This window comes from Oryzias latipes, chromosome 24 (genome assembly GCF_002234675.1).
Source record: "Oryzias latipes chromosome 24, ASM223467v1".
Lineage (NCBI taxonomy): Eukaryota > Metazoa > Chordata > Actinopteri > Beloniformes > Adrianichthyidae > Oryzias > Oryzias latipes.
The window spans coordinates 2,225,227-2,251,524 of NC_019882.2; the positions used below are offsets into that span (position 1 = coordinate 2,225,227).

The window sequence follows — 26,298 nt, forward strand, 5'->3', positions numbered from 1 at the left end:
CTGCTATCAGGCGGCAGGATCTGTTTACGTGCCCTCCAACAGGCTCCATCCTGCTGTCAGCAGCACGTATGCAATCTGCCCGCGCTTCAGCCTTTCAGGGCCTTTTGGTCAGGCGTCTAAATGCTGGTATTTTTATGGGTTTGCATCCTAATTAGTACCCACACGAGTATCCATTAGCAGCGTTCATTATTCAGACCGGCCAAACACAGTTACGTAGTATGTTATTGTCAATGCTGCACAGTTTGGATCAATATTTAATTCAAGGGAAAGGCCTGCAGGTTTTTGTTTGTGTGGATCTTTTGATATATCACTAGCAGTCTGGTTTCCAGCAGTAATTAAAAAAGAAAAGAAAAGAAATATTACTTCTCATCGTTTCAGGTGCGTCAGGATGACTTTTTGTTTTTAGACCCACAGGCTCTCGAACCAGAGGTGTGAACTCCCCAGCAATAATTCTTATCATCAGATCGTCATATTTTCCATCCTTCCTTTTGGGGTCAAACGCACAACCAGAGCCGTAAATAAAACTATTTTAAATGCAACCTGGGGCTAAATTGTCCATAAATATTGATGGGTTCAGATTTCATTTGTATCTTCTGTGCCGTTTCTTTTAAATTTGTTGTTTGAAGGATTGACGGTCAGGAATGAGAACGGTAACTGGGACTTGATCAGAAATTGTGTTGCCTAAATACACTCATGTAGCTTTGGATTATATAAGCATGATATCCACATTTTTATAAAGAGCTTGGATAGTCAGTTGCCAAATGTTAAGTTCAATCTATATGCAGATGATACTATCATCTACACCAAAGGGTCCCCAACCTCTTTCAGGCCACAGAAAAAATGTTCACAAATGGGTTTGCACAATGCTGAAGTGGGCTTATGTTGATCTTCATCCGCTGTAAAATAAATGCTTAAAAAACTTTATTTGTAGTTTAAATTGTATGTAGGAACCATAAAAATGATATATAGATCCACCATATATCCACCATTTGAACAACTTTTGGTTCTTTTCTGTCAAAAGAAAGTTTCCAAATACGTTACTTTTTTTTGTTAACTTTGCTAGCTTGGAGGTTTTCATTTAGCGGTCAGAGCAGCTGCTTTAGGAAAGTAACGGATGGATTCTTTACATGTGACAGAGTGAATTAACATGTGTCAACAAAGAGTCGGATGTGGTGGAGAATCCAGATGTTTTTCCAAGTAAAATTTCCTTTAGAATCAGAAAAGACGGTAAAATGGAAAAAGTATATCTTTTTTTTTGTGCTCTCTCTCTGTGGTCCGGTAAAAACAGTCCCACGGACCGGTTAGGTCCCCGGCTTCTTCTATTAATCAGTATTTCCATCAGCTGAGGCTTGTCCTTAATGCAAAAAAGACCAACTTTACGACCACATTTTCTCCAGAGCTCATTGACAAAATGCATTACAGGCTGGTCTTCAAACTCTGGCAGGTGACTGAAAAAGTCTCTACAGATAGATATCTGAGTGTGTGGATTGAACCGTCCTTTACATCTCACAGTATATTTGCTGGAAAAGCTGAGTTTCTGCTTGGTTGTCTGTACACTGGTGACTTGTTCAGACCGCCTTCCTCCGGTTCTGGACTGTGGGGACGTTCTGTCCACGAATGCTGCCTCTTCAGCCTTCTGTGGATTATCACAGTTCTCTCTTCAGCCTATAGGAGCCATCACTGTCGGCTGTACTCTTTGCTTTTGTGGCCTTCACTCAGACACTGACTAACCTTCATCTACAAGGCCATTCTGGGTAAACTGCCCTCATGTTTGTGCTGTCTCTTATCTCCTGCTAATTGCGGATACAACTCCGGGCTTCTTCTATCCATTCCCAGGATCCGCACAGAAAAACAACATTTTCTGCTCCTCTGTCATGGAACATGACTCAGAAGGCTTTGCATCTGCAGGAACACGCCTCCTTAAGCTGCTTAAAACAATGCTGTAACCACATTTTTATCTTTTTGTCTTCATGTGCCAATCAATGCCTCTTGGCCAGGTCTCTCTTGAATAGAGGTTTTACTTCCTGGTAAACTAAAGGTTAAATACAACTACTAATATTACTGAAGCTGTTTTAACCCCATCAGAGTCACATCAGAGGTTTAAAAAGGGAGGGTTTATGTCAGAATGACTTTAAATGTGACTTTCATCAAGTCTCACCTTTGGGACGGCTCCAACCCGAATGCTGTTGATCAAGGAACACTCAAGAACCTGACCCTCCTGGAAGAAAAGGGTGGAGAATAAAGCAGATGTAGAATGATAGATATTCACAAAAACAATGTTTCTGAATTATTACAAAAATAAACTCATGAGACTCAACACTTTATGGCAATAGAAAAAAGTGTGTTCTTCCTCTGCAGGTATCTGCCAATCATTTGGAAATGTATTGAAGAACTTAACTATATACAGTGCAAACCAAAAGTCTGGACAGACCTTCTTATTCAAAGAGTTTTCTTTTTTTTTCATGACTATGAAAATTGTAGATTCAAACTGAAGGCATCAAAAATATGAATGAACACATGTGGAATGCCAAGAGTGTGCAAAGCAGTAATCAAAGCAAAAGGTGGCTACAATGAAGAACCTACAATATGACATATTTCAGTTGTTTCACACTTTTTTGTTATGTATATAATTACACATGTATTACTTCATAGTTTTGATGCCTTCAGTGTGAATCTACAATTTTCATAGTCATGGAAATAAAGAAAACTCTTTGAATGAGAAGGTGTGTCCAAACCTTTGTTCTGTACTGTACATCCATTAAAGAAGAGCAGTCTGCATCAATCACACTGCAAACTATGTGATTAATGCAAACATTTCAAACTTTGTTTTATAGACATTCGAGATATTTTGCCAGGTTTTATCTTTGATCTACACCTTTCTAAGCTTTCCTGAAAATCGGCAGTCCTGAATTTTTCGTCTCACTAAGAGCAAGGCTCTGGAAATGAGGAAATTATTATTAAAATGAGTCCAAATGGATTTTCTTCATGTAAAATGTTTTATTTTCCTATGTTTAAGATACCTCTTTTGCAGTGATTCTTAGAGCGTAGAAAAAACCTTTTTTTTTTACAATCTAAATTAGTAGAATTCCTCGATTATTTACCAACCAATACTCAAAAGAAATTTACAGTCCGTAAGAAGTCGTATAGTCAGAGAGGAAGAAGCAATTTTCATCCGTATTAGTCCAGGGTCTTTTTCAGATTCCTCTTTTTTTTTACTGATATTTTTTTCACTGTATTAAATAAAAATTTAACAATAAACTCTTAACTTGGTTGAGATCCATTTCCTTTGTGTTTTATAACTAACATCAAAACTATACAGACAAAATAAAAAATGAGTAAATCCAAAAACGCAGCAAAGACAGGGTCGAAACAATATAAAAGACGTGTTAAAAAAAGTGCAAACTGTCACTAAGCTATGTTGGGTTTCCAAGCATTTTTTCCAAAAACAATTAGGTTTCATGACTCTTGTTATGTTTGTTTCAAACCAAACATTTGAATGCAAATGACCTTATTGAAACTATCAAATTCAATTTTGAATGAAAACTATGCTAACGGTGGGTCGGCGACTTTCTGCAACATTGTAAACAACAAATGTGATTGGCTAATGTACTTATGGGTTCAGGTACTACTGAGGGTGACACTGCCTCTTGAATAAGTTAGTGTGTGTCTGTGTGGGGTAAAAAATGGAATAATCTGGGAGACAAAAGCATTCGTTAAATATTGTCATTTTTAAAACACTTTGTAAAAAAAATGGATTGGATGTGTGTGATTGGTATGTGGGAATATGAGGATGGTGATAATCTGAGCAGGATAGCAGTGATAGCAAAAACAAAACAAAACATTTGATTGTTTCTTAGTTTATAGTGAGTGTTATGTTGATGTATGAAAAAGATAAGGGGGCGGGGCTTAAATAAGCTCAGCTTTTGCCCACTGCCTTTCCAACTGGCCTAAACTGCTTTTTCAGACACAAAAATGATCTTTTTTGTTTATTACTGTTGTTGTTTTTTTTAATATCAGTTTTTAGGAATGTTGTATTTTTTTCGCTTGTCCTTAATCGCATGTTAGAAATAACATGCAATCTGATGCATACCTTTCCCTCATTCTTCCAGGTGATGAAGAAGCCAAACTCATCCACCCTCACGAGACAGTTGGGCTCAAAAAGGTACGGGTCCTGCAGAGAGCAAAGTCCAAAAAAACCATCCAAACAAGCTCCACGTGCATCGATTTGAATAAAGAAATACTCAGAAATGCCATTTTTAAGTTTAGTTGTCTTCATATGTGTCATCCATCATCAGAAGAAAGCCACAAGAACATATTAAAAACACAATTTTCATTGGAGTGGGTCTTTCACTTTATGCATATGTCCTTTAACCTGTTTCTAAACAGGTTGTTTTTATCAAAACAGAATAGTCCTGCAGTAGACGGATGCGTGAACCCGCATGCATTAGTCCATGAGTGTCCTCATCTAGATGTGATGCTGCAGCAAACGGGCCCTCCAGGCTGCAACAATATGGAGTTTTAATGTCAAAATGATACCTCTAATTAGCCGCTCACAAGGACTGTGTTTTATTCTGAACCCCATTCATCACACTTGTTAAAAAACAAAAGCCACAAACGAACAGAGTTTAAAAATAGATGGGGCTGCTGGGTAACTCTCTTTCTAACAATAGCAGCAGCAGCAGCAGCAGCAGTGATGCACTCGCACACACTAACAGGGGAGCCTGATTTATCGTTTCAGGATGCTGCTGCCATGAGAGTCCCAGCTGGAAATGGGACGAGGCTGGAGCGCCGTTGAGCTCAGCCGTGACATCTGAAACCGCCGCCAAGACGCAGAGAACAATCCCCATTTAGGCAGCAGAGGATCCGCTGTAAGTGCAGCTAAAAGCTCATCTTTCTTTTATCTGAATCCAGGCTTAATTTTTTACAGAGCAGACGGCTCAGTGGAGGACGCGTCCTGACCAGCAAGAACACACAGCAGGATCCTGTTCTTCCATTAGAGTACCAGCTCGTAAAAAAAAGGAACGACGACGATCTTTGAGGACGATTAGAGAACATTTTGTGACACGTGAACATCCTTATTGCCTGGAAGAGGGAACACAAAGGAGTCTTTTGGTTTGAATAGTTTCTGCATTTACTCCTAATCATTGCTTTCTGATAGGTGACATAAAAACTAAACACAACACTCTTCTATTCAAAGAAGAAACAAAATATTGTGTGTGTTGTAAATTGATGGAGGGCAGTTACAGTAAATCCACATAATGAGTGTTTGTTTGTGAGGCTTGGAATTATGCAGACGCCTGCACAGGCACAAACACTGGCACAGATGTTCCGGCCCGTTTCCCCGGTACCTGCCTCCACCATCTGTCAGTCACGAGTGGGAAAAATCCATGCCGCATGGATTTATCTAAACCTACGGTGACGCTGTCTGCAGCAGCGACACGGTTTACCGCACAGATGATCCTAAACTGTCAATAATCTGATCCGATAGTGCAGGTATTTCTGAGCGTGACCCTTTTGGGCAACCAGCGCAGGCCGGCCTTGTTAGCATGTAGGACAGATTTTAACCGCATCCGGCATCAGCTTGGCTCAGATTCACAGCAGCAACACACCGAGGACTTCCTTCAGAAGCGCGGTGCCCCAGATTCCCCGCCTGTGCTCCGATGAGGATGTGACGGCGGCGGTGGCGACGGTCTGCGCGCGCTTTCAAGTCTCCGAATTAGCAGCTATCGCCCCTCACATTTTCGGAAGGAGAGGACTGAGGGGATTTCCTGATGTGTGGGTCCATGTGGGTGACACACTTTGCCTGTTGTATGTCAAACTGCCCTACCTCGATGTCCTGAATACATTTCTGAGTAAAACTGGGCAAAACCTCCCGTACATTAACCCTGGCAGGGGTGGACCTATAAGCCATGTGTTATTACAAGTTTACCTGCAAAAACTAACCTCAAATCTTCTTTTAGGTCACAAATACTTAGCTGCGCTTTGAATGCATCCAGCTGTGGGTCTGCTTGTATCAAAAACGGATTCAATGAGCTTGTTAAAGCTTGCTCTTTTGTTTGGTCGAAATGACTAAAATTACAAACTTTTGCTCACAAATAGATTGCGATGTGGTAAAACTATTAGTATAAACTGCCCCGAGCTGGGGTTTTAACCTGCATGTTAAAAAAGGCGGTTAGAACTCAAAAATTGTGTTATGCTGTAATTCTGCATCATGTTTGAGTTCACAAATATGACCCATTTGCACTTTCTCCACTCAGTTTTTCGGAAAAAGCCGTCATTAAATATGGTATCAATGGTCATCAACTCAAGAATCATTTCACCTGTTGGTACATGAAATCCAACATGGCGCCTGCCCTGTTGGATTTTCACAAGTTTTAACACTAAACCTTAAAACATAATTGTGTTTCATCATAGTAAAGTGATCGCAAATCAAAGCAAACCAAAAATTTGACGGAAATTAAGGTTCTGGCAGATAATTAGGGAAATGAATTCCAAGTTGGAGAAAGTAGATAGAGAGAAAAGCGTTGGTGAAGCATCATAGTCACAGGGTTCCTGTTCTTTAAAAGGTTCCAGCCTCTTTAAGGTCATGTCACACAGCCACTACGTACATTTTGCGCATGTTACATGGATGAAAATTGGACATACATGAATATTTGCGGAAAAAGTGGGAAAGGTTTTAATTATTTATGTGAATTTCTCACAGATGTATTAGGAATGAACCACGATCAAACCACAGAGGAAGTAAAATAAACCACACAAAGAACACGTAAACCAACGTAGAAAATGAACCGTGCGTGATTATTGTGCCTTTTTATATGCAATTCATCAGTAATTTGTCCCTCAATTATGTAATTTTAACGTGATATGTGCGCCATTTACGTGATTTAAAAGTTATACATCGGTGCGTGAAAAGTCTGTTAGATATATGTGGAACGGTTGACACATTTACGTGTGCATCTCGCAAAAATCACGCACAATTGCATATGATTTACATAATAATTGTTAATAAAATATGTAGAATATGCAGGAACTAATTCTCAACGTAATTCTCAACCAACTACAAATTTTGAACAGCTCAAAACCAAATTCACGGAAAGACCCGTCGGCCAAAACCCTCGACAGACATGTGCGCACATCGACGAACGATGAATGCAAGAAACAAGAATCAGGAAATACTGAATGTTCAAAATGTACGTAGTGGCCGTCTGACACGACCTTAAAGCTCAGTCATCCTCTAACAGCAGCTTTGTTTCTTCTGTGCGTAGCTAGACATCATTCAAGTGTGTTGTTACAGTGTTTTCATTAAAAACATATTTTCTGATCATTAGAATCCATATCCATGAGATCTCTCCTTAGTGCCATCCTCTAATGCTGATCTGTGACCCCCCACAGACAAAAGGTCCCCACAGCACATCTGCATTTCTGTTCAGTAAAAACTGTATATAATTTCATCTTTGGCTTTTTTTTTTACTGGGAGTTTCTCGTTGACAGTCCAAACTACTTCCAGTTTTGTAAAAATAGAGTTTAATCCTCTCCAGCTGCACTGCTCAGCAACGGTGCTGCAGACCGGCGGCCCAAAGTTTCCCCCCTCCCTCACCGCTAAAGGCGAAAGGACGAGAAGCGTTCTTTAACTCATGCTGTCCGGCGCATACTAAAAATGAAGGATGGATTTTGGTTCCTCTAAAGAGCGTTTGATGACCGGGACAAGGGTAGAGAGTACGCTGGAGAAACATCATCACTCAGAGGAGTTACAGCCCGAAACACAAGCTTCACGCCTGCACCTGCACGCGGTTTAGGAAATGAAAACATGATCACGCGTTTACCTCATCGAATCTGTCAAAGGAGGCTCCTTCCTGCATGAACTCGGGCAGGTGCTTCTGCCAGTTAAACTCGTAGCACTTGGTCATGGCTGCTCACAAACCTGAAACAACAAAAGAAGCAGCATTTTCACTGAAAGCTGTTGCATCTGAAACCGGATTTTACAGATAAAAATACATCTATCAGTGAAATATTTGAATCAGTCGGGTTGATAGTTTTTTATCTGTAAAACAAAGATTCAGAGGGAAAATAATAATAATAATCGTAATAAAGGAATAAAAGCATAGAGACAGAAGAGTGACTGCAATGAATGGAAAGAACTCATAGATACTAAAGAAAAGACCCAATTTTTCTTATTGAATTTAGGATATTAAGATTACCTGCATATCATTTCATATGTTTATCTTTTTAATTTGTAATTATTTTTTTAACAAATTGAAAAAAAAACATTCTAAGGAAGGAAAAATAGAAATCTGCAAATCCCTTTTTTTGTAAAGTTACAAGTTGCTGGACAGGAAGTGAGTGTATGAAGGGTAAATGGGGTTTCAAAAGACGACAATATAACATTTTAAAGTTCATTTGCTTGACCTAAGCCTTAAACAGAAGATCCCGAGCCGACACCGTCCCGGTTTTCATTTGGCGGAGCAAATATGGGAAACCCGGAAACGGAGCTACGGAAACTGTGACGTTGATCAGAAGCAGACCGGCCAAACTGAGGGATGCCCCACTGCGTCCCAGGAGACGGGACTCCAACTACAACACATCTAGGAATTTAGAAGCATCTGGATTTTCAGGACGTTTACTTTTATCTTGACCTGAAACTAGATTTAGTCTTTTTCGGACACAAAAACAAAAGGTTGAGCTTGACTCCTGCAGCATGCAGCAGTAAAGGGAGGGGTCCTGAGGATTTCTGTCAAATATAGGAGTTGGATGAATGTAGCGGACAGATGTTGGACATGCCATCTATACTGGGGTTTAATAGGTATTTATTGGAATCCTACTGAGGTGAGATTTGCCATAAATTAGCGGTAGGAAAGGAAAAAGCCTTTTGACCGTCTCATTTCTCAAACACGTTTTTGTGTTTGGTGCAAAAATCCCACATTGCAGACCGAAAACAAGAACAAACAAGCTGTTGAGGGGTGAGAATACAAACTCTGAAACAGGGGAGCTGAGAACAAACAGGACAAAGCAACGGAGCCGAGGATGAAAGTGACGCTCCAAAAGCACAGAGGGGAAATGAAAGGGTAAACAGAAAAACAGAAAGGCAGGGAAAAACATCGACTCCCCAAACGAAGAGGAGGAAGCCAGCAAGAAGTGGGAACAGGTGACAGACACAGAGATGAGGAGTGGGGAGATAAAGGCAGCCAGCTGTGTGTGTCAGAGGCTGAGCGCAGCGGGAGCGGCGGTCTGCGTCTGATGGCAGGAGAACAGATGACAGGCAACATCAACAGAGGTTACAAAAAGCCAGCGTGGGGGGGTGACAGTACGCTGCTGGCATGACAAACACAGATGAAGGAAGGGTGTAGAGGTGTCTACAAGATGCCCATCCCTCCATCTTTGAGCACACCTCTTCCTGTGGAGGAACCTGTTTGAACCAGGGTCTGACCTCCCAGTGCTAACCATGACACTACAATGAAGCCCCGCCCACAAGATGTCAGATTTGACATAACTTACTTTACAAGCAAACTGAGGTTCATAGAAGACAATTTTAAAACAATTAAGTTCATAAAACAGGGTAAACATGGGTTTCCAATCCATCCATCCATCCATTCATCCTAGAGACATGCATGGGTTACAAACTTCACACATAACCGACCCCTCCGGGTTTCAAACCAAGGCCTTCTCTGTGAGAATGCTAACCACTGCGCCACTGGCAAACCTATGGGGCCAAATTTGGCTGCTGTTTTTAATATTTAAGTATTTTTTTATTTTTATGTTTAAAAAAAAACAAACAAAAAGAAACAAATTTTACTTTTAAAGCCCAGAAGAACATTGTTCTTGGGTTCTCCAGGGTTGTGTTTTCTTACTGCGGATTGATCATTTAAATCTTTTTAAGACTTTTTAAACTCGAACTTTACTTATTTGTTTAGCGTCTTTCATTCCTACTGAAAGCCCAAGACGCTTTACATAAAGGCAAATAAAATAGTCTTTTTTCCGAAAAAGCATATTTACTGTGTCCTGGAGTTGTTGTGGTTTCATGAATGCCATTGTAAATAAAGTTATGCTTTTCTTGTGAATGTGCATCCTGGTGTATGGGGTTGTGTTATCTGGTGACATCAAGGTTTTTAAATTTTATGTCCACAAAAACCTCGTAACCCTTGTGCTATCCTAGACACTTAAACATTGGGAGTTGGGTCATCTAGACCCCAAAAGAACCTTTTTTCTTCAATGATTTGTGATCTTCACTGGTGTCCATGGATTACGTGAAATCTTTCCACCTTTATCCACCTTTGTCATGGTAGGGAGAACACGTCAATGTAAGGGGGGGTCATCTAAGATAGCACAAGGGTAATTGCATGGGGTCAATTTCAAAATTAAAGCTCGGTGGGTTAGTCCCTGCATACCTTGGCTCCTTACACCCATTCCAGCTGTTTGGGTGCTAATTAAAAATAAGGATGTAAGGTTATATGAACTTGCTGTTTTAATTCTAAAAATTTACTTTTTTGTTAAGAAGAATATGTAACAAACTTTCCCTAAACGGTTAAGTGAAAACCAGACAGGAACTGATCCACACAGAAAAATTCACAGCTCTAATTTGAACTAATTGGGTTGTGCTGTCATGTCAGATAATAGCCTAGATATCACCTCACTCAACAGTTTGCATTAGATAACATTTTCCTCGGTGGGATAAAAATCCGTCCAATGGCAGCGCAGAAGTGGAGGTTCTCTGAGGCCACGCCAACCCGCACGCCGGGCCGCTGAGCGGCTGGGTGTGCGAGAGGCACACGTGAGGAGCCTGGGGAAGTTAGCAGAAGTCAGTGAGGTCCAAGCCCATTGTCCAACCCCTGCCAGAGAGATAATTACCAGAGAGAGAAGCCCTGTGAGGAACTGCCTTTCCAGCTTCCTCATCTAAAACGGCAGCTAGGGTAAAACCCAACGGTCCCACACCTCATAAACTAAAATTAGGCTCCAGTCACGTCTGTCAGCTGTAGGGGGGGGGGACTGGGGACGAACTTAAATGAAGGGAGAAGCACATAAGACCCGACGGTCACAATGACCAGCGTTCCTCCAAACGTCGTCCAAAGGCTTCAGCGGACTAGAAATATGTCACAATGAGCTTTCATTTTTATGGTGTTGGAGTTTTCAAATTAACTGCAGTTTTGTGCAATTTAGGGAAAAGAGTGTTTGAGATAGCAAGTAGACAAATGGAGGTGTTTATGATAAACCTCATATTTGCTGGATAAATAGTTTTCAGTTGCCATGGCGCATATGGACCGTGGAGAACTCCACCTCGGGACTTGATTTGATCAGGTTTTTTCATTCCTTGTTTATCTGTTTAATGTACAACATATATTGATATTTTACAGTAAAGTTTTTGACAAAAAAGGCAAACACCTTGTAAACGTTATTAGCAACAAATGAAAAACAACTCACGAGCGCCATCTTTGTTGAGGCAGAGCTACTGCGGCTTTATGTTCGATCTGAACACTAAATACCAATTAACCCTTGTGCTATTCTAGGCACTTTAACATTGGGAGTTGGGTCATCTAGACCAGTGTTGGCGCAGCACACTAGTGTGCCGTGGGAGATGGTCAGGTGTGCCGTGGGAAATTGCCCTCATTAACTGATCTAAAAACATTTCCCAACTCCAGGATATCAGCTCTGTGTTCATCCAAACAGGCCCTGATAAAACATAAGAACACATAAGAACATAAGAATGACGGTACTGCGATTTAGCCGTAGCATCAGCTGTTTTCCTGTTTTCTGAAAGGTCCCGCCCCTTTAACTGTCTCCACCAATCATTCTTGGAGGCCTAATCACACGTCATCAGTCTGGCCAATCAGAAGTAGTTAAAAGTCTTCACTTCCTTGTTCTGATTCTGCTCATAAAGTATCTCAGTTCCAACAAAAATAGCAGCTAAAGCTCGTCTTTAGCGGTGTAGCTTTCTACAGAATCCGGTGTCAGACCGTGGAACAAGTGAACAAAACACTGAAGCTCAGAGAAAAGAGTCTGTCTGCGGTCAGTGGCTGTTTGCACTACATCTCCCATGATGCATTGGGTTAAAGTGACAGCGTCTCTGTGCACAATGAACCTTGTTAAACGTCTTGAAACAACAATGAACACACATCAAACAGTTTTTAAATCTTCTAACTTAACTTTTATTTCATCTTTTAGAAAAAACAGCTGCAGCTTCCAGCTTTTTCTGCCACAATTATCACAAAAATGCACGTGAGATCATGGAGGGACTAGATCAATACAGACTATGAGTTTCTCCTCTTTTTTTTGGATGCTGGTGTGCCACGGGATTTTGTCAAGGTTAAAGTGTGCTGTGGCTCCAAAAAGGTTGAAAAACACTAATCTAGACCCACTAGACAGTGCGCTGAACCTTTTTTCTTCAATGATTTGTGATCTTCACTGGTGTCCATGGATTACATGAAATCCTCTTCACCTTTGTCCACTTTTGTCATGGTAGGGAGAACACGTCAATGGTCATCTTGACCCCATAGGATAGCACAAGGGTTACTGTAATAAAATGTGATAAAACTGTTTACAATGTCTACATCTCTTCTGCATCTTCACACCAACCACCTTCATATCCTCCTCTACATCCATGAGCCTCCTCTTTGGTCTTCCTCTAGACCTTTTTCCATCACTGTCTAGTAAAACTCTTTGAATTATTAAAACCTGTTTTCAAATTATGAAGAATATTTGGAAATGAGTTGCACTACAAGGTAAATAAAAAAAGGGAATGATGTGTTTGAGGTAAACTCTGTATTTGCCGTCGTCCAGTCTCCACAGTTAATTTCGTTTTTGTCATTTGAGACTTGCCAGGGGCCTTTCTGCTCCATCACTTTGGTGAATTCTGATGCTGAGAAGCAAATCTTTAAAAATAAATGTTTGCGGCACTCATTTGCATGAAGGTATGGGCTAAAAACAGCTATCACCAAAGCACAAACACAGCACCCTGTGGCTTGACATTTCCTCCAGCTGGAGCCTATGAGCGCCCAAGTTAAAGTTTCTATAGATGAGCATTAAGAAGATTAAAAAAAGAGAAATGAGGGGAAAAGCAGAAAGGCCACAGAGGAAGAGCGCTAATTCCTTTAGGCAAAAACTACAGCTTATTGTGGTGCATAAATCCACTTTATGGAAATGTTCTCCAGGGGACAGAGAAACCAGGCAGACATATAAAAAAGCTAATAAGTCGGAACGTTACCAACAAAAATGCAGGATTTTGCACCAGAATGCTGAATGCCATATGAAAACGTTTTCCAGGTATGATAAAGCCGTTCATGTTAGGATCACAGAACTGAGCTGCACAAACAGCTGCAACAAGCTGCTGCTCTGAGAAACGTCGGGACGTCGATGGCTATTATGATCAGATTACAGCATCCCGGTGGTGGCAGGTTTGTTGAACTCAATTACTTTAAATCTGATTAAACCTTCCCCTTTATTCAAAGAATGAATCAACCAAGCAGCACTTTTTTTTTGGTCTCTGAGACTAAGATCATAAAACCTGAGTGTTGACAGGGAATAAAGTGCTCTTTAGTTCAATGACAGACTTGGACGGAGTGTTTTTTATGACTCCATTCTCTCAGCAAACATTACAAGGTGAAATCAATGCTAACAAAGCCCACTCCTTTTTTTTTCATACAACAATGATAAGTAAACGTGTGCGCAAACAAGGATGGACATCCTGTGTGCTCGTCTGCACACATATTTGATTTCGCCGTCCGTCTGCCCGACTGTTCAGCTGGTCAACATGGAACTGCGTCGTGTCGACGGAAGAAAGAGCGCACGATTTAAGAAAAATAAACGCTCCAGGTCGGATCTCTAAGTTTTTTCTTGAACTGACTGAAGAATTATCAGCTGCGTTTCCATTACACATATGCGCAAAACTTTTATCGAAATTATAGAAAACACAATTTCACAGTTTCCAGTAAATCCTAATTATGTGAACAAACACAAACCAACTCACACGATACGTCATTCAAAAGCACGGTGACAGATGTGTACAAAACCTTGATTGACAGCAGATACATCCAAATTTCTGCCACGGCTCTAGCGCTCGTCATCTATCAAAGGAGACGACCGCGTCTTATTCGGCCTATTGTGCGGCGAGCTCCTTACACGTGGGAGGGGCTACGGATGAAGTCGTGATTTTACAGAGGAGCTGTGGATCCACCAATTCCTCATGACACGCTCAACTTTTGATGAGCTGTGTGACGCTGTGGGACCTCTGTTGGCGCCCGAGGCCGGCAGTTCCTTCCCAAGAAACGCGATGCCATCTAGTTGTTGGTCACGTTTAATTGAAAGAAAGTGTTTCCATTGCAGTTTTTCAAAATATGTCAATTTCGATGCACCTCAAAAACCACCTCCTCCACCTCCTTTTTTGTCTGATAAATGTGAGTTTTTCTGAAATTGTCCTGTTTCCATTAGGCAAATGTATTTACGCAAATCCAATTTACACAATTTGATGGTTATTGGAAATGCAGCTAATGCTGAGTTCATCATAGAGAGGGTGGTGTTAAATTACAGGATGGAGGGTCTGAGAAGACTGAAAAAGTCTGCGAGGGAATACGTAAGACCTCACAGGCCGCTAAGGGTGAGCAGATTTGTGACCTTTTCCCCTCTTTCCCCCAATATTTCCTTGACTCTTTAAACCAGATTAATTGCTGGTAAGCTGTCGGCTAAGTTTCAGCAGAAACTCGTGAACATTTTTTCCTCCACAAGTTATTTTAAGAGAGGAACATCTGTCTAATTGAATAAATTATGAAGCCTGGATTTTGATTTGTAATCGAGTTATCGAGGTAATAGGGTGGCACAGAAGCGGTCTTAAAATAACAAACCTTGTGGATCATTTGACTCAAATCATGAATTCCATCAGCTTCCACTTTTCCGTCAAAAAGTGCCTTTAAAATCGTTCAAACACATTTTCTTTCAAACATAATTTAGGATCATCTGACATGAAAGTAGATTTTAAAAATGCATTATTTTATGACCCCTTAATCTAATCTAAGGTATTTGAAAGCTGCTTTTGCTACATAAATTGTTAGATAAAGGAACACATTTTTTTTTTTACCATCAAACTGATCCCAACCGCTTAGATTCACAGCTTCTATAATCAGATTGTATGGAGATGTACATTTGTGGTTTCAACTGTCAGGGCAGCGATGGCAGCTTACCGCCAGTCGCCCAATCAGAAGTGGGAAGTAGGGTGATGGGAAGAAGATGCTTTCACTCTGCCATAAACCAGGTTCAGCATGAGCTTGATTTCATCCGCCAGCGCTGCTGCATTGATATGATTGGTAATAAATGATGATGAGCAGATGGATAATGTGATTACCCCTTTATTTTCTGAAAGTGCATGCACTTTTTCAAAACAATTCCTAATGACTTCCCAAACGATTCTTTCCAAATAACCATTTGGCGAGCCTGATAATGAGGACATCTACGTTGCGCAACGTCCGTGATTGCGCAATCATGCCTGGATTCACTCAAAATGCTGGTCTGACGGGGAATTTCTGCTATAAGTGGTCCAATCCACCAGCTCTCCAATGTAAAGGGAAATGATCAAAGCATTAGGCTAATGTACGCTTTATTGGAGCTATACATTTATGTTATTGTTGTTATTGTTTTTTTTGGAAATCCGTTCTAATGTGAGTAAAGAATAGAATGGGATTTTTTGAGCATCATGACCTTTTAATGTCAGGTTTGTCTTGCAGACACAACTGTTGCAGAGCGCACAGTGGAGGAAATACGTCTTTGAGTTCTGGTTCACACAGACCAGTTAGACTCTGTCGCCTGAATTGAAGACACCTGTTTGAACTGATCACCTGTAGAAAAGACACCTGTCCACAGAATCAGTCCATCAGTCAGACTCCAAAGTCTCCAACATGGCAAAAACTAACGAGATTTCAGTGGAATAAAGGGAGAACATTGGAGACTTACACAAGACCGGAATGGACTACAAAACCATCAGCAAGGAGTTGGGGGTTACCATGACAACTGTTGGTGAAACATGACCATCAATCCACCTTGAGGTCTGGGGCTCCAAACCAGATCTGACTTGCTGGGATTTCCATGATCATGGATCATGATCATGCTCTGTACCTGGCCGTTTACTTTGTCTGTACTACTGCTCCTACACCTGGCTGTGGATCCTGCCTCTGGCTCGTCTCTGCTCTGTACCTGACCGAGTACCTCGTCTCTGCTCCTGCTCCTACACCTGGCTGTGGTTCCTGTCTCTGGCTCGACTCGCGCCCCCGACTGTCCCCCCAACTCCGGCTGGATGAAGCTTGTCTCCTGGACTTTAAATATGTAGTTGTAGAGTTTGATAAGTTAATTCTTCTCTAAGAGTTCTGGTAAATCGCCTGTCCGTCCTGGGGGAGGATCCCTCCTTCATGTGGACACCCCTGAGGTTTCTTCGTTTTTTCCGGAATCCATTTTTTTTAGAAGTTTTTCCTTACCCCGAAGGGGGGTCTAAGGGCAGAGATGCCAGTTTAGTTTAGTCTGTTTAGTTAGTTCAATGTAGTATTTTACTATTGAATTCTATGTATTCATGATCCTTTTGAGTTTATGTTGAACCTTTTCAATTACCTATACGAAGCCCATCGAGACGACTGTTGTTGTGAATTTGGGCTATACAAATAAAATTGAATTGAATTGAATTGAATTGAACTGAACTGAACTGAACAGAGAGAAATGGGCCTACAATGACGCGGCAGGAGATAGTTGATGATCTCAAAGCAGCTGAAACCACAGTCTTCTAGCAAAGCATTGGTGATCGTCAGATGAGATCAACACGGAGCTCTTTGGCAACAACTCAACTCGTTAGGTTTGGAGGAAGAGAAATGCTGCCTATGACCCTAAGAACACCATCCCTACTGTCAAGCATGAAGGTGGGAACATTATGGTTTGGGAGGGTGGATTGGAGGATAGGAGGCTAAAAATGGATCATGGATGGGTCTTCCAACAGGATAATAACCCAAAACATACAGCTAAAGCAACCAAGAAATGTCTGAAGATGTAGCATATCAATGTCTTTAATCGTATAAAAAAACCAATGGAGAGAGCTGTTGCTGAGCAACAGCCACCAAAGCTGAATAATTTAGAAACAATTTGTAAAGACGAGTGGACCAAAATTCCTCCAGAATCCTGACAATCACTGACAAGAAACGTCTGACCTCTGAGGGTTTTGCAACAAAGCACTAAGGTAGAGGGTTCAAATACTTATTTCCCTCAATGAAATCCAAATAAATGTTTGTAAATTCTTTAAGGTGGATTCCTTGATTAAATGGAGGGAGAGGGATCAAATACTTGTTTCCTCCACTGTACGTGAAGGCGCTAAAACACATGGATCTGTACAGCAAACTCTCTTAACTTCTAAAACAAGAAAACCCTGAAGCTAAGTTGAAGTAGAGCGAAGAAAATCCTACGCAGACATTTTGTAACACCAAAGGTCAAACATGCAAGACACACCTAATGTAGACAACTCACAACTAAACAGCATAATTGACAAATACATTTGAACTGAATGAATTATATAAATTGAGCTCATTACAACTTTATTTATCCCTAATGGAATTATTATGTAAGGCTAATGCAGTAAACGGGAATGACCTCCTGTTCAAGTCGTTACTGGCCCCACAGATGAGGAAGCCTCCGCCTGATTCGCCGCTTTGATTCAATAAGAAGTAAATCACAAGGTGTGCAGTGTTAACATTACGTGGAGAAGCCGCTGCAACATCCAGCCCGACGGTCCGCGGCGGCGGTTTGTTGAGCTTCCCGGAGACCTGCAGGCTCTGATGACGCTACGCGGCTCTTTCTACAGAAAATGTGTGGATGACAGGAAACTGTTTTTTTTAAGAACTAGGATCTGTGGTGCCTCTTTCTGTTTGCAGATTCTTTTCCAGTCTGACTAGTTTGCAGACTTAACATCCAACAACTCCACCTTTTTTCTCCGGATTATGTAACACCTTGTTAAATATACACATGCTAACTCACTAGGAAAACTGATAAACTTTCTTTCCCAATTGTTTTTTATTTTTTCCTAAATAAAATACACTAAATTTTTAGGGCTAAAAAAATTCATTAGATCTACTTCTAGTTAGTAAAATTGTGTCTCGGTGATTTGTGGCTAAAATAATAACAGTAAAAAGTAGATCAGAGTAAAAAGTCTCTGTATATATTTTTTTTTTAGAAATGTATGAAGTGGAGAAAATCAGCTAAATTTAGAAACACAATTTTCCTTTTCTTTTTCTTTTCTTTCAGTCCTGTATGCATGCTTTGTTTTAAACAATGCACTGTGTTCTGCATCCTGATTGGCCGCTGATCTTCAGGGTTCAAGGTCTGAACACTGAGAGTTAATAAGAGAGAGAAAGAAAAATGTGTGTAGTGGAGAGTTGCCCCACCTTAAAACATCTATAATTCTACTTTGTGGATTTCCCCTTTCACTGTTTCTTTTAATGGAACGTATGCCCTGCGATACACAAGGCAACGCTGGAAAGGATGGAAAGACGGGTTGCTGGAAGAGGCCAACTCCCAATCAGCAGGCAAAAACAAATCAGTCATTCTTAAATGGAAGATTTTTCTTTAACTAAGCCAAAATAAATAAATAAATGAATACATAAAACTGCCAAGAAACATGGTCTTACCAAGAATTCTCCTTTTTATTTTTTTACTTGGCTTAAGCTGATGGAGTCCATGGTTGGACACATTTTTCTGTTACAGTAGGGCTGACATGTCCAAAGTCCGGCCCATGGAACAAATGTGGCCCGTGTTTCAATTTTGCACTCTGCTGTTATAAAATCAATCAAATGCCCTCCCTAGCAGTGTCTAAGACTTCTAGATTGTGAGAGAATAAATGATAAGCCGTTGTAAACCTGTGGCTACTTGACCTTCGCAGCCTCCAGGGCCAAACGAGAAGAACCGATTTGTTTCTGTGATCAAACCACTTCTGATTAAGATGATTGTGGTTTTTTTCATGTTCAAATGATTTAAATCTAGAAGTTTGTGGTGAGCATCTAATACTGAATAAAATGTAACACATGAACCCAGGTTTAATCAGAGAATCAGAGGTTTACCGCATGTCTGGTAAAACATGTATGTAGATGTGCTTCTGGTTTATGAGAAGGAATGAAAAGTATCCCATAGCACTTATTAAATACTTTACGTGCATTTAGTCTTTTTTAAAAGGGTTCATAGAACATGGGCTGATTGGTTGGCCTGCACACACTTTCACATCACCAAATCTGACCCTCTTTGCAAAAAATGTGGACATCCCTCCAACAGGTGGTATGAAAATTTGGACACGCGAGGAGTATATTTGTATGAACCTCTTTCATATTCGAGGCTAAAAAATATTTATACCCATTACATTTGAATACATTTCTTTTTTGGATCGGATGGAAAAGAGATGAGACAGAGAGAGAGAGAGAGAGGGACTTTAAAGATGGGGGACAAAAAGATAAAAAAAAATGCAGAAAAAAAGTATAGGAAGGAATACAATTACAAAAAAAGCAACAAGTTAAAAATTAATGTGCAGTTAAAAAATATGTTTTGTTGAGTTTGTTTTTCTTGCAAGACAGATATGACTTTTTTCTTTTTAACTAAAGTTGTTTTACTTTCTTAAGGTTCCGTTTTTACTGCACAAACGTAAGGATGAAGTTTGGGTTTTAACACGACAGTACCACAACAGCAAAAGCCCGATAATTTCTCAATAAAATTAGCTAACTGGCCTCTGCAAACGACGGCCTGCAGAGAAAAAAATACCAAGTTCTTCCAAAATGACTGTCTAACGTCACATACCGGAGTGTACCGTGCACCTCTGAGCTATGACATTCTCATTTAGACTGGATTAGAAAGTCTAAAGTTCATATGCCCACTTACTTCTACCCCAGAGCTTTCCAAGGTGCTGCCAAATATGGTCAAACGTGCTGAGCATATGTACCAAATCTCCCCGCTGCCTACCAGCCTCTGAACTTCATCTGAACAGGAGATAGAAAAAGCCAGGAGCCTCTGTAGCTTCAAAGCAAACATCTGTAGACAACTGAGAGACAGCTGCACAGGATGCTGACAGAGGGGGAAAGGTCCCCGAGAAACGGATATGTAAAAGGAAAAAGTGAATTTAGAGAGGAAAGCTGGTCTGAGAGGAAAACTGGACCATCAGAGCACAGAAGGGAGCGCTCGCACTGCCCAAATATGTACCTATCAAGAGGGTTTGAGCCCTGGTGGGCTTCGGACACGCGGGAACCGGCATAAAGAAGTTGTAGAAATAGAACATGTCCATATAGAGAGGGAACTGAGGAGGGAGGGAGCAGGAAGGGCCAGGGGGTTAAACGTTTCCCCCCAGAATGTGAGCCTTTCATGGCCCAAGCCCAGCCAAAAGAGGGTCCCTGTTGACTGACGCGCCCTGAGGGGGCTGGACCGAGCATGATGGAGCAGCTGTGATACACCCCATCCACCCCCACCCCACCCTTTGAGAAAACACATGTTTTATGGGCTCAAACGTTGATGTTCTGATCTCCTCAAACACTGCCGGTCTCCATGGCAACCCAGCCGACCAGTAATAGCCTCCAGCTTACAGGCGAGCACGCAAATTAAAGCCCCCGAATGGGATTCCGCTCTATATTTGTAGCGGCAGGGAGACCCACCCAACAGTGCGAGCCCCTGGGGGCATTACCAGACCATCAGCCTCTGTCATTAAAGCAGCAGCAGACACACACAAACCCCCAACAGCAGCTGCAGCAAGCCCTTCCATCCAGGCAAACGTGTCTCTTAATTGGCTTAAGCAGATAGATAATGAATAAAAGGACAGAATAATACTGAGAAATACAGAAATGCTTTATATATTTCTACTTTTACGGATTAGGGGTGCTCCAATTTAAGTTTATGACGTCCAGAAGTTATGAACCACATTAATTAATTAATTTGAGCAAAAACAGAAAAGCAAAAAGCTAAAATAAACTCAATCAATCATAAAAAAAAGACGTTTGTATGGATTTTCTGCAAAAAGCTTCTTTTTTGTCGTCGTCTTTGAAAAAAACATCGGGGACCAAAATGTGTCCCTCAGATGTTTTACGCCGTCAAGTGCTATATATGCGGGCGACTTTAGACAATCACTTCCATCTACATTAACTAGAAATTGCTGTCTGTTTCATAAAGGTGACAGCAATTTGCAGCTCAAAGCGAGCAGTGAGCTGATGATTACGTAAAGGATTGGAAAGCTCTGAAAGCTGCTGTGGAGGCTGAGGGAGATGAGGCTGAGAGTACTTACCAGGTGACTGGCACAGGCACAGAAAAACTGCAGAGCGGGAGACTCTGGACAGCACCCAAATGATCTGAGAGGAAAGAAAAGCAACAGCTTTATTTGCGAAAGTCTTCTATTTTTGCTTTCAAATGACACTTTCTTTCACATGTGCAGACAAACTCTGACTGCTTTGGTTCAGAGAGCAGATTTGAATCATTCCTTTCGATTTTTGCTGCACAAACATCCATAGGACGATCCTTAAAGAGTGACAGAAATCAACAAGAAAACTAGACAAACTGTAGCTTTTGAGTGGCAGGTACAAGAGCGGGAATAAAGAGCTAGAGAGCTTTCAACGTGTGTGTAAAGTACTGACCGGGTCACAGATACAAGCAGAGAAACGCTTTGAAAGAAGTGAATGATGGAGGGGAGGCTAATTCTCCCCCTGGCAGGGCATCTCTCACGCTGAGGAGCAGACGGAGTCCTTAACATTTGTTCTTTGCAGACACAGAGGCTCTGCTTGTTTCTCTTCACCTTGTCATGGCAGCTTTGACTAGCTAGCAGCAGCAGGGCACTAATGGCTTCTTTATACAACCACTTTACAAGATAAACCTCGCTACAAAACGGTGCATGGAAAATTTCCCCAACTGACTCTGTTTGTATATGTCCTATTATAATTGATTATCCCGGATATTTCTGTGGATTTTTACTATATCCTCACATTTGCTGAATATGGTTTGAGATTTCACTAAATGTTTACTTCCACAGCACCTTTCTCAGATAAAATCACAATCACAATGGTAAAAGTGAGCATAAAACCACAGAAACAGGAAATAGGAACGATCATCCCCTTCATAGAACAAGCTAAAAAAAAGGATTTAGCCACATTAACCAAAAGATTATCTGAATAAAAACCTGTATTCTACAACACTCAACGGAGTCAAACTGTTGTAAAGAACAAGGGAAGGGGCTCCAAAGACAAGGCGCAGTCACTTGAAGGCGAGATCCCTTCTGGTTTTATGGGAAGTTTTGGTCATAGTTAGAAGTTTTTGGACCTCAAAGGACAAGACCAAGAGGTTAAAAGGTCAACATTGTATGCAGGAGATTTTCTGTGAAAGCCTTTAAAAAGCAGAAGTAACATTTTTAAATCAATTCTACATTTGACTGGGAGCAACCATTGACTGTAACTGAGAACTGGCTCGGGTGAGTGTGACGCCATTTAGAGGCAATTTTGCGTGACATGGACACCGCCAGCGGCAGCCAAACGAACGTTTGGGGGCCACCTATTTTGATTGAAGCATCTGATTGGTCATCTTATAACTTGAATAACTTGCCAAAAAGGAGAAAATATCACGAAAAAAAAGAGGATTAGCAAGAACATGTTAAAAATAAGGTATCAGAGCAAGAATGCTAATAGCTTTGTGGGATTTTGGCTTCTTGGAGCCACTTCCTGTTTGGAACGCCAGGGGGAGGAGTCACTCTGTCCTATTCTCATATACAACCAATGGGAGTAACTGTTATGAAATCACATATGTGCTTAACCTTTTTGACATACAGCAAAGGACCTCATAGTAACAAGTATCACTTTCAAACTTTCATGTAAACATATCCTTAAACATTCAGGCCATTTATTGAATATTGGACATTACTGTAAACCATCAGCTTCCCATTGCCAGGGATCTATTAGGAACAACATGTATCCCAATCAAAGACAACATTTACCTGAAAACAGTCAATTACTGACTATGACTGCAAACACAAGCTTCCCAATCTATTAGGAACAAGTCTATACATTTCAAAAATAGTGTTTCTGGAAACAGAAGAATATCAAACGATTGCAAACTTTAACTGTAAAATCCTCATAATTGCTGTAGTCACATACATGATATATAATTTTTTATACCTTGAAGGTGGAATTCATCTTATTTTGGAGATAATCAGTCATTTCTTCTAATTAACAATCTTCAAATCAGCTCAATTGCAAAAAAAAACACACAATGAAACACTCAAAATGTTATCTTCAACCTGAATTTGGCCGTAAAAGCTTTTAAGTCAGCTGAGATAAAACGAAAATTGGCAACACAAGTGTAATAAGTTAAGGAGTAATTAGCAGGAAGCCGACGTTGAAGTTGATCATATCGGTCACAATAATCCTAAAGCCGCTTTATTTACCATGAAGCACGGTAAAGTTGAACATGAATGAATGAATTCATGAATCCCGTCACTAAGGTGGGTTTGACTGTGCTGATCTGCTCTGTCTAAAGCCATCTGCATTCTATTTCCCTCCCATCTGCTCTTCGTGTCGATATGAATCCACCAAAGTGACAGCTTCGATGGATCAAACGCTTTACATGTCAATTGGCCCCACTGGGCAGGAGCTGTTCGCAGGCCTCTTCAGCCAAGGGGAGAGGATGGATGGGCGCTCTCCAAGCCAAAAAAGGGAAACTATGTCACATATGCAGGGGGACCAATATTTAGATTTCCCTGGACAATTTGACAGAAGTTCAGCTGCCACATGGAATTTGAAATGAAGAAGTCACTTCTTTCAAACTGTAGGCTCTCGTTATGTCTGAGTATTTCAATAAACGTAAAAGTAAAGTTTTATAGTAGCAAATGGCGATTAATGTCTTTATAGAAAGAGACAATGCAGCAGCAGCAGGAGTGTATTCTTAAGTCAGATGAGATGTTGATGCAAAAGCAAGAAGGCACTCTTAGCAGAAAGCTCATTTTTTTAATATGCTAAGAAAGCAAGATGGAAAAACAAAGGAAAAAGCTGGTAAAACGACAAGCGAACACACCGTTTCTTCCATTATCTGCCTTGCTCAACCAACCCACAAACCAAATAACATCTTCTCCAATAGAAAATAAATCAACTTAAAACTGCAAGCGGCATTACATGTCTCACAGGCCACCAATGACCCGCCTTTCATGTATTAAAATGTCAAAATATCCCAGTAAAGGATGTGCAATCATCAGGAAAATGTCACTTTTGCTGATCATCTACAAAATTAAAAGCTAATATTTTATCTTAAGTAGCCTCCCTATAATTCAGGAGTTAGAAAGCAATATATCATAATCCCTGTGAGTTTAAATTTTAGAAGGTACTGAAGGAGATTTGTTTTTTTTTACAATTCCAGATGGTGGCCTGTTGCCTAAGGCCAAAGGCCCACAAAACTTCAGCCATGGTTGTAGACTTGACCTGGTTGCATGCGTGTGAAGTTTTGTGAAGATTGCTTGAACAAAAGTTCTCTTACACATAGTGTGGGAAAATAATCACCAAATTCTACACTTTGCCACGAAATGGCCATCCAACCGTAGGTCCTGTGGCCATCCCATAATTTGTAAATTCCTGAATTTCCCTGACACCTTTTGGTTTTGTTAGTGGATTTTGAACAATTTCAATTTTGGTTCAAAGGCAATGTAGGAGAGAAGAACTGCGAAAACAAATCTGGTTCCTCAGTCCTGGACGGCTGCGGGACAGAATTACATGACAATGGGCCAATTCAATTTCTGAGCAGTAAAAGAGCAGCAGGTGAATATTTACAGGAAAAAGGAAAATGAAGAGCTTAAAAATCAGTTTAGAGGTTGAGTCATATATAAAAAACAGACACCAGAAAGATGGGGAACACAGTTTATTGGAGAGAAAAATAAAAACAAAAAAACTTTCCTGTAAACCAAGAACAAAAATGAAATTACTGTGCTGGTTCCAACAAAAGCCAAAACGAAGGGATTGGAGCCTTGGCCAGACATAAAATCAGTGAGGGAGACAGATGACCCAGCCACATTGACCGTCAGAGTCGGCAGCTCCCTGCAAAGGCTGCCTAACAAAGTGTAACTGATGAAAGGAAACAAACAAAGACTGCAAATAAAAACTACCAAGGTCCAACCCCAAGACTGCTGAGGACCAAGAGGGGAAAAAAAGAGAAACAAACCAGCACAACTCCAACCTAAACCCCAACTGCTCCTCACTCTCCTGCTCTGGTTTCTCCTCTGACTTAAATACCTGGCAGGTGCTGATCGAGATCATTGGCCACACCTGCCAGGTGAGCAGAATGTCAGGGGATGGTAGCTTCATCTATGCTTTACGGAGGTCATTACTGTAGGGCCTAAAAACCTGAGAGATTCTGTCTCATCAGATAGTCTACTTTTCTTTCTTCTCCTTTTCTAAGTTTTTCCTTACTGAGAAGGAGGGTCTCGTTAGTTTAGTTAACACTGGAGTTTACCTATTGAATTATATGACTTCATGACCATTATGATTTTATGTTTACAATACAATTGTCTGCATGAGGCCCATTGAGATTATGATTGTGATATCGGGCTGTATAAATAAAAGTGAACTGAATTGAATTGAATTTACACGCTGCATATGAACACCTATCAAACGCGCTAAAGCAGGAACAGCACTTCCTCCTGCACTAGGTGACAGTCCCCCCCCCCCCTCTCCCCGTCTCTGTTTATTTTAAGAAAAGGCTATTTCAGGTAGCACCCCCACGGCGCTGTAACAATGCCTTTGATTATTAGGCCAACAGGTAATCCCTGCCTCGCCTGTATGAGGATTTAAACAGTGTAAACAGAGGCAGGTCAGCCGTCATCATCAGTCCACAACCGACAGCTCGGACAGAGAATCGCGTGATTAACAGCAAGCAGACTGCCGTTTATGATGGGAGAAATCTTCCCAGGAACAGCCCAGACCAAAGCTTTGGTGTGCCTAATAATCATTTAGTATCAGATCAGTTTCTCAGACGCCAGCAGCAGCCAAACGAAGGTGTTTTAGAAGAGGATGGTGACAGTTTCAGGGTTGACATCTACCAACCCATTGCTGTTGCTACAGTGAAGGTCAAAGGTGTCAAACTGCATCCCTGTAGAGACCAAATCCTGCCAGTTTTGGACAAATCAAAGCTTCGTCTAAAGCTGATCATCTGGGTCGTTTTGCCTAAACGATGCTGTAAAGTAACGGCTAGCTGAAAGTTGAGTTCTCCACTCAACGCCTGGGAGTACAAGCTGCCAGAAATGGAGAAGCCATCAGGAAACTCCTCATGTCTATTTCCTTAGGCTTAGTCAAACGCATATGACTC

The 26,298-nt window shown here is 41.0% G+C and overlaps 1 protein-coding gene across 2 annotated transcripts in view; it reads right to left on the bottom strand.

Annotated features, from left to right (window-relative positions):
• plcb4 (phospholipase C beta 4) overlaps positions 1–26,298 on the bottom strand; it is a 69,813-nt gene that overhangs the window by 27,853 nt on the left and 15,662 nt on the right. For both annotated transcript variants that reach the window (XM_004083333.4, XM_011491427.3), the window contains exons 3-6: positions 21,254–21,317; positions 7,824–7,921; positions 4,091–4,171; positions 2,159–2,218 (exon numbers count right to left, since the gene is read on the bottom strand). In XM_004083333.4, the coding sequence (XP_004083381.1) occupies positions 2,159–2,218; positions 4,091–4,171; positions 7,824–7,907 (225 nt within the window). In that variant the 5' untranslated portion in view covers positions 7,908–7,921; positions 21,254–21,317. The remainder of the gene's footprint in view (positions 1–2,158; positions 2,219–4,090; positions 4,172–7,823; positions 7,922–21,253; positions 21,318–26,298) is intronic.